The sequence below is a fragment of the Panthera pardus genome, unplaced genomic scaffold (assembly GCF_024362965.1).
Source record: "Panthera pardus isolate Hobbes unplaced genomic scaffold, ASM2436296v1 HiC_scaffold_13, whole genome shotgun sequence".
Lineage (NCBI taxonomy): Eukaryota > Metazoa > Chordata > Mammalia > Carnivora > Felidae > Panthera > Panthera pardus.
This window is the reverse complement of record NW_026526688.1, coordinates 17,763,089-17,779,196: the sequence shown is the minus strand read 5'-3', so window position 1 is coordinate 17,779,196 and position 16,108 is coordinate 17,763,089. Positions and strand designations below refer to the sequence as shown.

Genomic DNA, 16,108 nt, shown 5'->3' with positions numbered 1-16,108 from the left:
TTCTGGAGTTTAATTTTCATAAGCATGAACTCTAGGTAATGTACTTTTCAGTAGAAATGGTATTAGTATCTTTTTTTTTTCCTTCCTCAGCTTTGCTGTTTGTTTTGCACAGGGGAACAGCCACCACTTTTTTGATCACACATTTTGTAGCAGAACCTGAGTCCACGGTTCTAGGTTCCTTTACTAAAGGTTAATACCTCCTAAAAAGTGAATTGTTTTCTTTCTTTTTTTTAAATATTTGAGAGAGCAGGAGAGAGAGAGAGCAAGAGTGAGGCGGGGGAGGGGCAGAGAGAGACAGGGAGGGAGAATCTCAAGCAGGTTCCATGCCGTCGGTGCAGAGCCTGGTGTGGGACTCGATCTCACGACCTGTGAGATCATGACCAAAGCCAAAATCGAGTTGGATGCTTAACCGACTGAGCCACCCAGGCGCCCCATGGATTTTTTTTGTTGTTTGATGTAAAAAGTTGCCCTTACTCATTGATCCTAATCACAGTGGCATTCTGTTAGCCAAGTTTGCAGAGTAAATTCCGGGTTTTGAACGGTTTCTGTTGAGGGTGGTCCAGGAGGGGTAGTCCGGCTTTGAGCTGTCCCTGAGAAGATCCGCTGGCAGGGTGGGTTCAGGAAGGTGAGCAGGCGTGGGGAATGCAGCTGTGAGAGCAGGGTGGCGGCCGAGATGCGGTGGGGAGGGAACCGTTGCAGTAATGTGATGTGTTGGCCTTTTCCTTGTGCCGGGTTGGGGGGCGAGGGCGTGTCCGGGGCCGGCCAGCAGTGTGTGCAGCTGCGCGGGGTAGCAGCCAGTATGTATGCGTCATTGCCAAGTTCTAATGTGAGGCTTCAGATGTTCAGAAAGATTGACGGACCCATCCTGTTTTTATAACACCACTGTTTCTTGCTTCTGTGTCAGTGACTGACTGCTGTCCCGTCTCATGTTCTCCTCTTCTGTCCTCCACATTTTGGGGGCGTGGGTCATCAGGGCTCTGTGCTTGGTTTTCTTTTCCTCTCTACCTGTGCTCTCTCCCTGGATGATCTCAGTCAGTTTTGTGGTTGAAATAGCATGCTCTGTATATTCAGGCAACTCTCAAATTTGTGTCTCCAGGCTGGACCTCTCCCACACGTCAGCCTGCCCCCTCAGAATCATTACTTGGGTAACAGTGGGCATTTTCACCTTAACTTTCCAAAACAACTCCTCTAATTCCCTAGGTCCTGTTCCTCTCTAGTTTGTTAGTTGTGACAAGTGCACCATAATAATGGGAAAGGTTACCAACAGGAGAGACCGTCTTCATAACTTTTCTAAAATCTAAAATGATTCTAAAGGTTAAAATTTATATAAAAAAAAACTCCCTTACTGCTCTCCCCTTATCTGTGCCCCAGCCACAGTGGTCTCTGTTTTTGTGACTAATGCCTCTCTACTGGACGTGATTTTGAGCCCCAGGGAACACTGGCAAAGTCTGGAAACTTTTTGTTTGTTTGTTTTTTTGGTGGGAGAGTGTGGAGTGAGTTGGAGGAGATACAACAGGCTTTGAGTGGGTGGAGAGCAGGATAACACCGAACATCCTAAGATGCACTCTGGGCCTTTTGAATCTTATTTATGTATTATGTATGTGTGTATTTATTTTAGAGAAAGTAGGGGGGGAGAGGCAGAGAGAGAACAAGAAGGAGGATCCAAAGCAGGCTCTATGCTCACAGCAGAGACCCCAATGTGGGGCTGGAACCCACGAACCTTCAGATCATGACCTGAGCGGAAATCAAGAGTCGGACGCTTAACCCACTGAGCTGCCCGGGTGCCCCTTGGGCCTTTTGAATTTAGTTCTGTCTTTCCCTTCAGGTTCCCGACCAGTCTCTTGCCCTTCTTTATTTGTCTTTTTAGTGCCTCATCATCAGCATGGGATACACTCTTTGCTTGTTTCTCACCAGGAAATATGTCTTCCATGAGGATTTGTTGCTGCTTTGGCTCACTTTTGTATCCCCAGCATCTAGAACGATTCCTAGCACATAGCATTAAATATTCGTTGAATGAAGTCAAATAATTGATGAAGGGGGTGAGTGAGTGGAACAGATGGCCTGCACCTGTGCTAAAATATTCAGCTAGAGTCGTGGAAATAAAGCATGAACATTCACCTAGCTGCCTGTTCTCCACAAATTACCACTGTTGACAGTTGATTTTTTTTTTTTGATCCAGAATGTTTCTGTCCATTTTTCAGCATATTCATATACTGTGCACACAATTCATCCCCCCCCCGCCCCCGCCTTTTTTTAACACACATACATGGGATCAGTTTAATTTTTCCATTTAACATATCTGGACGTCTCTATGTACCAACATTCAGAGTGGCGGCTTATTCTTTTTAGTGGCTGCATAATACTTTATGTGTAGAATTAAGCAATAATATTTTAATTGTTTACAATAGAATCCCGGCATAATACTTTGTTGTAAAGTGGATAGCAGTAACAAGTCTTCTGGGATGAAGCACTGTGCTTGCTTCTTTCACATGAGCTTTTTAAGTGTTACTGAAAGCATTTTCTCTCTCTCTATATTGCTCTTAGTTCGTAAACGCCTCGGGATCTGGAAATAGTCTTTGGTTCACGTACGCTCCACAGTCTGTCCTGAACTAGGCTCCCCATACCTGTAGGTTGAACTGAAGTTTTCCCTGGTTTAGAGAACATTCCTGCATCATTATGTCATTCAGATTTCCCTGAATATTAGAACTGTTGACCACATGAAGAGATTGTTTTGTGAGGAAACTGTTTTCTTATTTTGAAGTGATCATCGTTCTCCGGGAGGCTGGATGTCTGTATGGTCTCCTGACTTTATCACTGAGGAGATGGCGTGAGAGCGAAGGCACATGTCAGGGGGCCCGCCTGGAATGTGATTGAGCATCCGTTAAGCCTTGTGTGAAGGAGGGCTTTTCTTTTTTCCCTAATGAAATGACTGACGGCGTGCGGTGAAGATACTGTGAATGCTGCCTCGCGAATTCCCGCCGGCCCTTCAACCAGCCCTCCAGTCTGCTGCTGCTTTCACCTTTTGGTGGGGCTCCCGTTCTGGGAGCACTTGTTTGAGGGTGCAGTGCTGTCCTCTCTGGAGAGTGCTGGGGTGTTTTGTGAGGCTGCGTTGATTTGCAAGGTGAATTTGTTGGCATTTAGAGGAACGGTGGGTTTGAAAATAATTGTCTTGCTCCTCCGGAAGGCCAGCCCGGAGGACTGCCTACCTTCCGCGTGCTAAAGGGAACCCTTTCTCAAATGCCCCCTTGCCTTCCCGTTTCCCCTCTGACCTTCTCCGCGGGGCCGACCACCTTGCTGCGTTCATGGGGCCCTCTCTGTGTGTCAGCCTGGATGCTCTAGCTGTGTGTGTGTGTGTGTGTGTGTGTGTGTGTGTGTGTGTCTTGTGTTTGGTTGTGAACACTGGTTGTTGACTGCAGTGGTGATAAAACATTGATGTGGTTGGTAAGATTCGCTTTGCTGTTTGACATCAGGCTGCTGGTTTCCCATTTGTAAATGGACTCTTTTTGACTCCTGTTGGTTTAGAAGTGACCTCGGTATCAAAATGATATAATGATTTTATAAGTATTTTAATACCTTTAAATAGTGCTAAATGAGACAGTAAACCCTTACTTTATGTAAATACCTTTACATAATGCTAAATGAGACAGTAAACCCTTACGTTTTGGAGGGAGTCAATTAAATTATTCCTAGAAAGAAATAATTTCTGGATCACTTTCGAGATGAGGTTATAGAATGTCATTAGGGGAGGTCCTATGAAACCACCTTTCAGGTTGGGTCTTGTCTGAATCGGTTCTTCAAAGCTTCCTGTGCTTGGGATACTGTGGCAGCATGAAATTTGTGAGCTTTTGGGCATTTCATCTGTTGTATATAAATAAACCTAGACAGTGTTCGTTATCTCCCTTTGTCACAGTTGGTTCCATTTGCCTTGAAGAATCAAGTAGAACAATTCAACTTTGGTGTTACATGTAGCTGGCGGGAGTCTTTGATCTGAAGCTCCTTATGATTCTTGAGTCCTCAAAGTACAAGAAAAAGATTGTTCCTTAGTAATTCTAGACATGTTAGAGGTATTGATACTTGGACAACGGAAAAAAATCTAAAAACTATGGCACATATTTGTATTTCATACATATGTACAATACTTCATTAAAATGCAAAGTCTAAAACTCCCGAAACAAGTTTACGCGCCGCCTTGTTTATTTCTTCGAGGTCACGATTCTTCTTTCTTTCCTGTGTTTTAGATTCCTGAGGGTTAAGCGATGGGGAGACCTGTGGCCTTGCTCCTGCTCCTGCTCCTCCAGCGTTTTGGAGACGGTGACGGAAGCCAAACCCCTGAGCAGGGTCCTCTCCAGTTTACGCATTTCCAGTACAATGTCACTGTGCACGAAAACTCTGCAGCTAAAACCTACGTGGGCCATCCTGTAAAGATGGGTATTTACCTTACAAATCCACTGTGGGAGTTAAGGTACAGAATTATCTCCGGGGACAACGAAAACCTTTTCAAAGCTGAAGAGTATGTCCTTGGAGACTTTTGCTTCTTAAGAATAAGGACCAAAGGAGGAAATACAGCTATTCTTAATAGGGAAGTAAAAGACCATTACACATTGATAGTCAAAGCAGTTGAAAAAAATACTAATGCTGAAGCCCGAGCCAAGGTCAGGGTGCAAGTGCTGGATACAAATGACTTGAGACCGCTGTTCTCCCCCACCTCGTACAGTGTTTCGTTACCTGAAAACACAGCCATAAGGACCAGTATTGCCAGAGTCAGCGCCACAGATGCAGACATAGGAACCAACGGAGAGTTTTACTACAGTTTCAAAGATCGAACAGATGTGTTCGCTATTCACCCGACCAGCGGTGCCATAGTTCTAACTGGTAGGCTCGATTACGCAGAGACCAAGCTCTATGAGATGGAGATTCTTGCTGTGGACCGTGGGATGAAATTGTATGGTAGCAGCGGTATCAGCAGCATGGCTAAGCTGACGGTTCACGTGGAACAGGCCAACGGATGTGCTCCTGTGATCACGGCGGTGACGCTGTCTCCATCAGAACTGGACAAGGACCCAACATATGCGATCGTAACGGTGGACGACTGTGATCAGGGGCCCAATGGGGAAATAGCTTCTTTAAGCATTGTGGCAGGTGACCTCCTTCAAGAGTTTAGAACAGTGAGGTCCTCTCCAGGGAGTAAAGAATATAAAGTCAAGGCAGTTGGTGGCATTGATTGGGACAGTCATCCTTTCGGCTACAATCTGACACTACAGGCTAAAGATAAAGGAACCCCTCCCCAGTTCTCTTCTGTGAAAGTAATTCATGTGACTTCTCCGCAGTTCAAAGCTGGGCCAGTCAAGTTTGAAAAGGATGTTTATAGAGCAGAAATCGGTGAGTTTGCTCCTTCCAATACCCCTGTGGTCATGGTGAAAGCCACGCCTAGTTATTCTCATTTGAGGTATGTTTTCAAAAGTACCCCTGGGAAAGCTAAATTCAGTTTAAATCCCAACACTGGTCTCATTTCCATTTTGGAGCCAGTTAAAAGACAGCAGGCATCCCATTTTGAACTTGAAGTAACAACAAGTGACAGGAGAGCCTCGACCAGAGTGTTGGTTAAAGTCTTAGGTGCAAACAGCAATCCCCCCGAGTTTACCCAGACTGCTTACAAAGCATCTTTCGATGAGAACGTGCCCGTTGGTACGACGGTCCTGAGCGTGAGTGCTGTGGACCCCGATGAGGGGGAGAACGGCTATGTGACTTACAGTATTGCCAATTTAAACCACGTGCCCTTCGTCATTAACCATTTCACTGGTGCCGTGAGTACTTCAGAAAACCTGGACTATGAGCTGATGCCTCGGGTTTATACTCTGAGGATTCGAGCGTCAGACTGGGGCTTGCCATACCGCCGGGAAGTTGAAGTCCTCGCCACGGTGACCCTCAATAACTTGAATGACAACACACCCTTGTTTGAGAAAATCAATTGTGAAGGAACTATCCCCAGGGATCTAGGTGTGGGGGAGCAAATAACTACTGTTTCTGCGATTGATGCTGACGAACTTCAGTTGGTCCGATACCAGATTGAAGCTGGAAACGAACTAGATTTGTTCAGCCTAAACCCCAGCTCTGGGGTGTTGTCCCTAAAGCAGTCGCTACTGGATGGCTTAGGGACCAAGGTGTCATTTCACAGCCTGAGAATCACGGCCACAGATGGAGAGAATTTTGCCACACCGTTATACATCAACATGACTGTGGCTGCTAGTCGCAAGCCAGTACACTTGCAGTGCGAAGAGACGGGCGTCGCCAAAATGCTGGCGGAGAAACTCCTGCAGGCAAATAAGTTACACAGTCAGGGAGAGGTCGAGGACGTTTTCTTTGATTCCCACTCTGTCAATGCGCACGCGCCACAGTTCGGAAGTACTCTCCCCACTGGTGTTGAGGTAAAGGAAAACCATCCAGTGGGTGCCAGCATAGTTTTCATGAATGCTACTGACCTGGACACTGGCTTCAATGGAAAACTGGTCTATGCCATTTCTGGAGGAAACGAGGACAGTTGCTTTGTAATTGACATGGAAACTGGAATGCTGAAGATTTTATCTCCGCTTGACCGTGAAACGACAGACAAGTACACCCTGAACATTACAGCATCTGACCTTGGTATACCACAGAAGGCCGCTTGGCGTCTTGTAGACATCAGGGTTCTGGATGCCAATGATAATCCCCCGGAGTTTTTACAGGAGAGCTACTTTGTGGAAGTGAGTGAAGACAAAGAGATAGATAGTGAAATCATCCAGGTTGAAGCCACAGATAAAGATTTAGGGCCGAATGGACATGTGACCTACTCTATTCTCACAGACACAGATAAATTCTCCATTGACAGCGTGACTGGAGTTGTTAAAATTGTGTCCCCTTTGGATCGCGAAGTACAGCATGTGCATTACTTAAAGATTGAAGCCAGGGATCAAGCCAGAGAAGAACCCCAGTTGCTTTCCACTGTTCTTTTGAAAGTATCATTAGAGGATGTTAATGACAACCCGCCTAGGTTCATTCCACCTAATTACCGTGTGAAAGTTCGCGAAGACCTTCCAGAAGGAACCATAATCATGTGGTTGGAGGCCTATGATCCCGATTTAGGTCAGTCTAGCCAAGTGAGATACAGTCTGCTGGACCACGGAGAAGGACACTTTGATGTGGATAAACTCAGCGGAGCGGTCAGAATTGTCCAGCATTTGGACTTTGAGAAGAAGCAAGTGTACAATCTCACCGTGAGGGCCAAAGACAAAGGGAAGCCGGTTTCTCTGTCTTCCACTTGCTATGTTGAAGTTGAGGTCATTGATGTGAATGAGAACTTACACCCACCAGTGTTTTCCAGCTTTGTGGAGAAGGGGGTAGTGAAAGAAGATGTCCCTATTGGTTCCTCAGTAATGACAGTATCTGCTCACGATGAGGACACAGGAAGAGATGGGGAGATCCGCTATTCCATAAGAGATGGTTCTGGTGTTGGTGTTTTCAAAATAGACGAAGAGACAGGTAAATACGTTATTACTCTTCTGGTTTGATCTCCCCTCCCATCTGTCCCAAAGTAATGATCTGCCCTGCGCTGGCTCCTGTACAGTTCTCTGTTGGCCTCTGTCAGGGCTCCACACAGAAGTGCACGTGCATGCTTTCTGCCCTCTTAGAAGCATCCCCGTGTGTAGTAAGTCGTGAGTATGGAACCGAAGGAACTTGAAGGACCTGGTGTACAATGAGTAAGGAAACGGGAGAAAGTTGGAATCATTACCGTTGATCCTGATCTTTAAGTTTGTGCTCTGCATTATCAGAAGCGTCACTGTGGTTTTGCTGTAACTTTGAGAAACTGTTCCAGAGCTGTTCAAGCTAGTCTTTTTGCACACTTAGAACCGCCACCGCCCACTGTCTAGCATGCTTTTCAGAGATGATTGCACCTGCAGAATTGTGCAGTGCACAGAGAGAACACACTGCTAAAGCTTCCGCGATGTGGTCTGCTCTCCTTAGTACCTCTTCCAAGTTTTGTTTGAGAGGCAGACAGACGTAGGGAAGTACAATGTTGAATTGTAGGGACTTGGCTCTTCGAGTTGTTAATTGGGTGATCTTGGACGAGTTAATTATCTTATCGAAACTGACTTCATCTATATGATGGGGACGCTCAAAAAGGCTGCAAGATTTATGTGAGGATAAAGTGAAATAACATGGGAAGGCTGCCGAGCGCGTGTTAGTCTGTTAATGTCTTCGAAATGGTAAGGAGGCTTTGTTAGCATACCCTTTCACCTGGAATAAGAGCCTAAAACCAGAACATCCGGGATGGCCGACTGATGCTACGGTCTGTTGCTTTGCACTTTGTGCCTATCTCTAATTTAGCTGCTCTTCTCGGGTATTACAGTTTGATGTCAGTCTCCCCTGATGGAGTGTGAGCCTTTGTATTAGTTTGCCAAGGGCCAGCGTAGCAAAGGACACAGACTGGGTGGTTTCAGCCACAGACATTGATGTTTTCACAATTCTGGAGTCTAGAAGTCGAGTTTGGAGGTGTTGGCAATGGTAGGTTTTTTCTGAGTCCTTTCTCCTTGGCTTGTAGATGGTTGTCTTCTCCCTGTGTCTTCACCATCTTCTCTGTGTATGTCTGTGTCCTATTCTCTTTTTATAAGGACATTAGTCATATTGGATTAGGGATCACCCTAATGGCCTCTATTTATTTCCAAGTCGGTCACATTCTGAAGTACTGGGGGTTAGGGCTTCAGTGCATGAATTTTAGGGGACACAATTCAGCCAAAAACCACCTTTCAGGACAGGCTTTTATTTAGCTCATGCATTTTCTGTCCTCAGCCCCAGCAAGAAGTACTAGGCGTATAGAAGCTGCTCATTAAATGTGAAGAGAACGAACGAGCAAACGAATGATTATTTTGATGAGTGTCACATTAAAATGAATGAATGTCCTGCTTCCTGAGAACGGTAGTGGAAATAGAAGGAAACTGGGTAATCACAGGGTTAGATGAACTGCCATAGATGGCAGCTCAAATCATTTGTTGATCTCATTGATATGTCCTTTATGAATATATCCATTCTAAAAAAAGGTGTTTTTCGGGGCGCCTGGGTGGCTCAGTCGGTTGGGTGTCCGACTTCGGCTCAGGTCACGATCTCGCGGTCCATGAGTTCGAGCCCCGCGTCGGGCTCTGGGCTGATGGCTCGGAGCCTGGAGCCTGCTTCCGATTCTGTGTCTCCCTCTCTCTCTGCCCCTCCCCCGTTCATGCTCTGTCTCTCTCTGTCTCAAAAATAAATAAACGTTAAAAAAAAAATTAAAAAAATAAAAAGGTGTTTTTCTTATTACACTGAAATTTTAAGTTTATCTTTAAAATGCTACAAGTAAATTATTTAATACCCACCCCTAAGCATGCCTACATCTAATATAAGAAACGTAATTATTATCCTAGAAAAAGTTATTTTAGAAGCCATCATATTTTTAATGTACTTTTGTTTATTCAAGGGATTCTTTTTGTAATGAGTTGTAGACCATTAGCATGTGGTGGGTGTATCCATTCCTCTAAAATGCCAGATTTTAATTTTTTAATTTTGAAATTTTTTGTTAGTTTCTAGATTTTAGAAAAAATTTTAATTTATTTTTTAATTCCGGTATAATTAAAGGATAAAATACCAGATTTTTGTTTTTATTTTTACATCATGCCGCCATTTAGAATCTTTAATCCAATTTCATCAAAGATTACCAGCCACAAGCCGTGATTAGTTCTCTAGAAACAACTTTGCTTTCTGTGTGCAAATCAGTGTCAATGAAATAAAAACTGAAACCATATACTGAGCAAAGAACTCTATTAACCTTGTTTCAAACTTTATTCTCAGTCTTCTTCAGCTTAATTAGCTGCACAGAATGAATTGTGTCTAAGCAAAAATGGAAAAGAGCTGCGGTGTCCCAGGGGCTGGGGGCTTAAAAATATTAGAGATCTAGGTTTTGTCAGACCCATGAACAACATTTTAAAAAGCAGTCGTAATGTAAAATAGAACCCCCCCGCCCACCCCCGCAACATCGTCAAGGTCTGTCTACCTCACAAGTTGCCTGAATGCAGTTGGCTTCGGCCTGTGGTCTTGAACTAGTCAGACCGTCCGCACCGCGTTGGATCCTGGGTAGCGTTTCTGTCCGCTGCTTGGTCTGGGACCCGGCGAGTGTTCGCTGCCCGCATGCCTGCACTTGAGCGCTGTGGAAGCGGATCATGGCGCCTTGGTTGTGAACATGCTCCCCTCTTCCCCGCCAGGGATCTTGTGTACCCCTGGCTCCTTTAAGGACAACTGAGGTTTCTATCAGCTGCGGTAGCCCGGCCGTGAACCCACCGCCTGCCTTTTCGGGGAGCCGGTCCTTCCCCACCACTGCGCACGCGCGCTTGGGGTGTGGCGTTTTCTCCTGCTTCCAGAGAGTTTCTTTCATTTTGTCGGAGCAGAAATGGAGCACACGGCGCGGGGTCGGGACGAGCGTTGGCGCTCAGGGGGCCTGGGGCGGACCAGCCGCGATGAGGTGCACACGCCCCTGGGGATGCAAGATGGCCACTAGAGCCAGATTGTTAAGTAACAGTTGACTGATTCCTGTTGGTTATGCTATTCTAGTCCCTCCTCTTGTATCTGTAGATATGTACGTGTATATCCTGCCGTACTCCAATATTAATTCGAATGTTCAGGTACATTGTGTCAACTTGGAAGAGTACCCACATTTTAAGAACTTCACCCAAAACAACGAATATATTTGCGCATTTTCCTCAGGACAATTATTCCTGACCCTTTCTTTTTTTCCTTTTCTAAAATAGCTTCTGAAAAGCTATAAAAAATTGTTACAAGTTAAAGTTGAGACAGAAAATAGAACCCAAGTCTTAATTTACATTCCCTGAAGGCTTAAATTATATGAGCACTGCCTTTTGGGTTTTTCTTTCAAGTGAAAAGAGTATTTTTGTTGCTTTTTAAAGACTCATTTAGAAACTAGTAATTTTTTTTTTTTTTTTTTTTTTTTTGCTTGTAAAGTTAAGACATTGGGATATTCTTACTACCAAGAAAGAAAAAAGGAAACCACCAACCAAACAAGGCAGGGTTCTGAAATCTGGAGTAGTTTTCAAAGCTGAATGGCAGTGCTAGACTTTTCTGGTGGTAACTTAGTGGGGGGCCAGGGTATGAATTGGGACTGTGGGCATTGGGCTTGGGAAGTATATAAGAAACTTTGTGCATCTGTGTAACTACTGAGATTTGAAAGTGAGAGAAAAGTTGGAAATCTATCAGTCATCTGTTTTGTAGTCCTTGGCTTTACAGAAGAAAATGTTTCATGTATAGTAGATTAATGTTTCTGTGCTTTTTGGAAATGAATCAAAGTGATATAATAGTATTTACACATTACCACACGTTGGCCTGGTGTACATTATGAGATGTGATTTGGCAGTAGAATTATCGGCCCAACTTATTTTAGAGATTCCTGGCAAGACATTTGGTATCGTAGTGTAGAATTCCTTCAGGAAAGGTCAGTATGTTTTGTGCAGTAGAAATTCTTAAATCAGTTATGTTCTTTATTTGGGGTTTGTCTAATTCCTAGTGCGGGTCGAAAAGTGTGGAGCGGTGCCTGTCCGAAGAAGAAAAGTAGGGGCAGTTCAGGAACACAGGTGGGGACTCCATAGGACACGACCCTAATAACACTCAGTGCGAGCTGGAGAAGGCCTGGCTCAGGTCAGGTTTAATAGCGCCTTTCTAGAACTTCAGACACTGTTCATTGCCTGTTTCTGCTGTGCTGTTACTTTCTCTTCTTGTCACGCTGGACTAGCTGATAAGGGCCTGTGCAGGACCAACAATCTGCCCGCTTCATTGTTCGCCTCCTGCCTTTGACTTAACTTGAAACTATAATGTTGTCGGAATAATATAAATAAATTTTTGTGGGATTTTACCTATTTCAGCATTGCCACATAGGTGTATCATTTGTAGTCTTAGAACAGAGAACATAAATCCGCAATCTGAATTTCGTTCTTACTAGTTTTATGATCCTTTTCTTTAAAAAGTCTGCTTAAATGTGAAACATGCCCTGAAAAGTAGTTTTTAGTTAGTTGTTTTTTTTTTTTTAACTAGAAATTCTATGAACTACCTAAAATATGTAGCCAAATGTACGGTCCTGTGAGCTCTGCATTTTATACATACTTTGCTAATTGGCTTTGCAGGGAGGTAACATGTAATTGCAGTTGGGGGGTAATTGTCACTTGACTCATCTGATAATCTCTCACCGAATCACATGCTTTTCCTGGAGAGGCCTCTGGGTGTTGGTGAACTGTTCAGACACATTCATGCCCACGTGATAGCTCGTCCGTTCCAGGTTTGGAAGGTTACGTGAAAAATTATTTGGGAAATGGGTCTGGTTAGAGAGCCAGTCTCCAGGGTTCTAATTAAGATTTATGCTCCCCACCCCCCGCCCAGTCTCCTTAAAAATCTACAGAGAAGGTGATAAAACAGATTGAACAGAAATGTTAGTGGAGGATCTCTGAAGCATGTGCAGTTGCACATTTAGGTTTTGATTTGTCCCCCATTCTCACTGCAGATATGTGCCTGGTAAGCTTTCAGAGTTGAGCAGAATAAATCTGGAGAAGCCCTCTTGCAGATTTATGGAATAAATTATAAATTCAGCTTAGTGTTCTTGGCTGAGGCGGATGCATCCAAGTTAATTATTACTTGAGCATCAGTAAAGAGGTGCAGCTTTTTGTTAGTTTGGAAACTAAAGTAATGTCTAGAAAAATGCTTGGCTGAAAGATTTTTTTTTTTTTTTAATTGTAGGTAGGTAGTTAAGTCTGTTCCCCTCACGTACGTATCGTAATTGGGATGCCTTTAAGTATGTTTTCCCTTCAGTCTGGAGTACTTTGGTTCAGTGTTTCGCTGTTAGAATAATGCAACCCAGTAAGAGTGTTTCCCCCTTCCACTTCTGCTTACTTGGGGAGACCATGTTTTTCATTAAGATAAGACTGAATTTCTAAACTTACTAATGCTGTGTTGCTTTTAGAATCCCAGTTGTGGTTTCAGAATTGAAATTTACATGTCGATGAAAAGACTTGGGAAGAATTAATATGGAAGTACAGCTGGTGCAATGAGATAAATCGCCATTCATGAAAAATGGGAGGGGGAATAGGGACAGCATTTTTCTTAAGAGAACATGGCTACATTCTCATCATGGGGGAGTGGTATTGCATGGTTCCTGTAATGCCCATCTGGGGACTGGCTCCTGGACTTGCTCAGTTAGGGGACACAGGATGAATGCGTTTGTGCAGTGGGACCAGAAGGGACTTCCAATCCAGGCTAACCTTCTTGTTGGCCTCAGTGAGAGGGAAAATGTTTTTGGGGTTTCTATCTGGTTTGGCAGAACTCGGAATATTTTAATTATTATCTTAATTACTCAAGTTAAAAAAAATTTTTTTTTAACGTTTTTATTTTAGAGACAGAGCATGAACGGGGGAGGGTCAGAGAGAGGGAGACACAGAATCTGAAACAGGCTCCAGGCTCTGAGCTGTCAGCACAGAGCCCAACGCGGGGCTCGAACTCACGGACTGTGAGATCATGACCTGAGCCCAAGTCGGCCGCTTAACCGACTGAGCCACGCAGGCGCCCCTTAATTACTCAAGTTTAAAAGAAAACCTTTTCCCAGCTTCAAGTAGGATGTCTTCTATACACGGCAGGGACCTGTGTTTTTTCCTAGGGCCTGTTGTCATGGCAGAAAATAGAATGTAGAATGTCAGTGGCCTCCAGGGTTATGACCAAAGAATCTGTAAGAGTGGCTGACAGCTGTGTGGCCATTAGGAGTGTGGTCTGCTGTGGTAGGACCCTTCTACCTCTGCTGGAGCTGGATCTGGAACTCCTGGCAGTAGGAACTTGAACAGACACTGGGGGAGGCCCCATCAAGGAGTTCACAGATCAGCTGGTGAAGTGGCCTTTTGTGTTGGCATCTCTTGCCTTATGTGGCCGCAGCCACTGTCCTGTTCTTACATTTTGTTCTCTTCCCAGGAAAGTTGAAGAGAAAAACTGATTTCTGAGCCACAGTGAGATTGAAAATCAGGCCTTGGCAGAAATGAGGTTATGATAATCTGCCCTTTTGTGTGTGTGTGAATCTGAGTCAAGGCAGGGAGGGCATGGTAATTTCGCCTGGGGACGGGATCCTCCTCTGAAACTGGAGGATGTTAAGGTGAAAACAGAATCTAATTAGAAATCCTAAGGAAACTCTTTTTGTTTTAAGAGAAAACAGGATCCGCTTTTCTTTAGTTACTAGTATGGTATTTAACAAGTTGACCGAATAGTGGTTGGGGGAGGAGCTGGGCTGGGATCCAGGGTGGTATCATGTTGTGAGGCAGAATGTGGTGAAGTTCTACCGTGCCTTCATAGAATCCTCAAAGGTGGGTAAGGGCCAGAACCTGGACGGGATAGAGTAGAAACAACCTAAAATATGGTCTCTTTAGCTCTGTGCTTTCCGTGATTATGATGATGATGATGATAATAAAGGGCATCAGTATAATAAACCACAGACACTTACTGTTACCACCAGGTGCTGTTCTAATTTAATTTTTATATTAATTTTCTCATTAATTTATATTTTTTCTTATATTAATTTATATATTAATTTTCTTGCTGCAACTACCAAATAGATACTTTTATCCCCGTGTTATTGACGAGGGAATGTTCACAGAGGAGCTAAGTCACTTGTCTAAGACCACTTGGGTACTAAGGGCGACAACAAGGGTGGGGGCCTGCGTACCCCAACACCACATCTTACTGCCTCTCACTCTTTGTAGAGCGATCTGGAGATGCTCTAATAGAACCCATTTGAAAACTGCTTGAATGGGATTCTGGACTGAACTGGGTTGGGCTGAGCCAGGCTGGAGGCTTGAATCCCAGATTGGAGGCTTGGTCTTGAAGAAGATGTATTGAATCGAGCAGTCTTCTTCCGTCATTTCTTCTCCAGATGGCATATTAGTCTTTAGCACATTGAAGAGAACAGGATTTTAGCATTACATAGGGGTGGCATTTAAGCAATTTAAGATTATTTCGATGAAGTGCTGAGCAGTGGGGGAATTATGCCGAGACCGCTAGTGAGTTTTGTCGTCTAGTGGAGATGGACGGGTGTCTCATCCGTGCTTGCAGTTGTGAAGGTACAGCGTTCTCGTAAATAAAGGTGCTGCTGGACCAAACCGTACAGCATGTTAACTGGAACACTTTCTCATCAAAACAGTGTCTTAGATGGCTGTTAGCGTCCTGTCTAGCCATTAAAACCACTTTAACCCCCTGAATCACTTAAGTTGCAGTCCACATGGCCCCCCGCTGAATCCCTGTTCTCTGGCCTTGGCCTCCTTGAGATCTTGGCTTCAGCGTCTGTCCTCACCGGCCATCTGGTTTGTGGCAGGAAAGCCAGCGAACTTGTTCTCCTACTCAGCCCTCTTGACAAGGCACCATTTTTATGTTCTAAGAGTTGTTTAAGAGTTGAGTGTTGATAACCTGATGGAGTGGCCTCTGTGTATAGAGATTTAAGGCTCAGTTAATATCTGGCCTGGTTGTTTTTCCATATGGCCTGCCTTGCCCAATTAGGAAAATTGAATAGATTTTAAAACTTTAGGTGTGTTTCCATTGTTGTATTTTTTTTTTAACCATTTAGTTCCTGTTCTGACTTTGTGGATTATTTTCTTTTATTTTTTTTAAGCTTTGATTTATTTTGATAGAGCAAGCATGGACGCGGGCACAGGAGAGGGGCGGGGGGGGGGAGAGAGAGAGAGAGAGAGAACGAGAGAGAGAACAAACGAACGAGCAGGGGAGGGACACAGGGGAGAAGGAGACAGAGAATCCCAACCAGGCTCCAGGCCCCGTGTGGAGCCCGACAAGGGGCTCACTCTCCCAAAACATGAGATCGTCACCTGAGCTGAAATCAAGAGTCAGACGCTTAACTGACTGAGCCACCCGGGCGCCCCAACTTTGTGGATTATTTTAATTCAGAAGGCTGGCTTTGTTAAGATTTTATTATCTGCGTTGTGCGCTGTTACTTTGCAGTCACCTTTATGGCCCTTAGGTTTTAAGAAATCAAGCCACGTTGTTAGAACGGTGCGTGCTGCCCAAG

The 16,108-nt window shown here is 44.4% G+C and overlaps 1 protein-coding gene across 8 annotated transcripts in view; it reads left to right on the top strand.

The window, feature by feature from the left end:
- FAT1 (FAT atypical cadherin 1) overlaps nt 1-16,108 on the top strand; it is a 132,803-nt gene that overhangs the window by 9,444 nt on the left and 107,251 nt on the right. For all 8 annotated transcript variants that reach the window (XR_008421554.1, XM_053900899.1, XM_019422171.2 and 5 more), the window contains one exon: nt 4,239-7,515. Coding sequence is in view for 7 of the 8 variants with exons in the window: in XM_053900899.1 (XP_053756874.1) it covers nt 4,257-7,515 (3,259 nt within the window). In the remaining variant the exon portion in view is untranslated. The remainder of the gene's footprint in view (nt 1-4,238; nt 7,516-16,108) is intronic.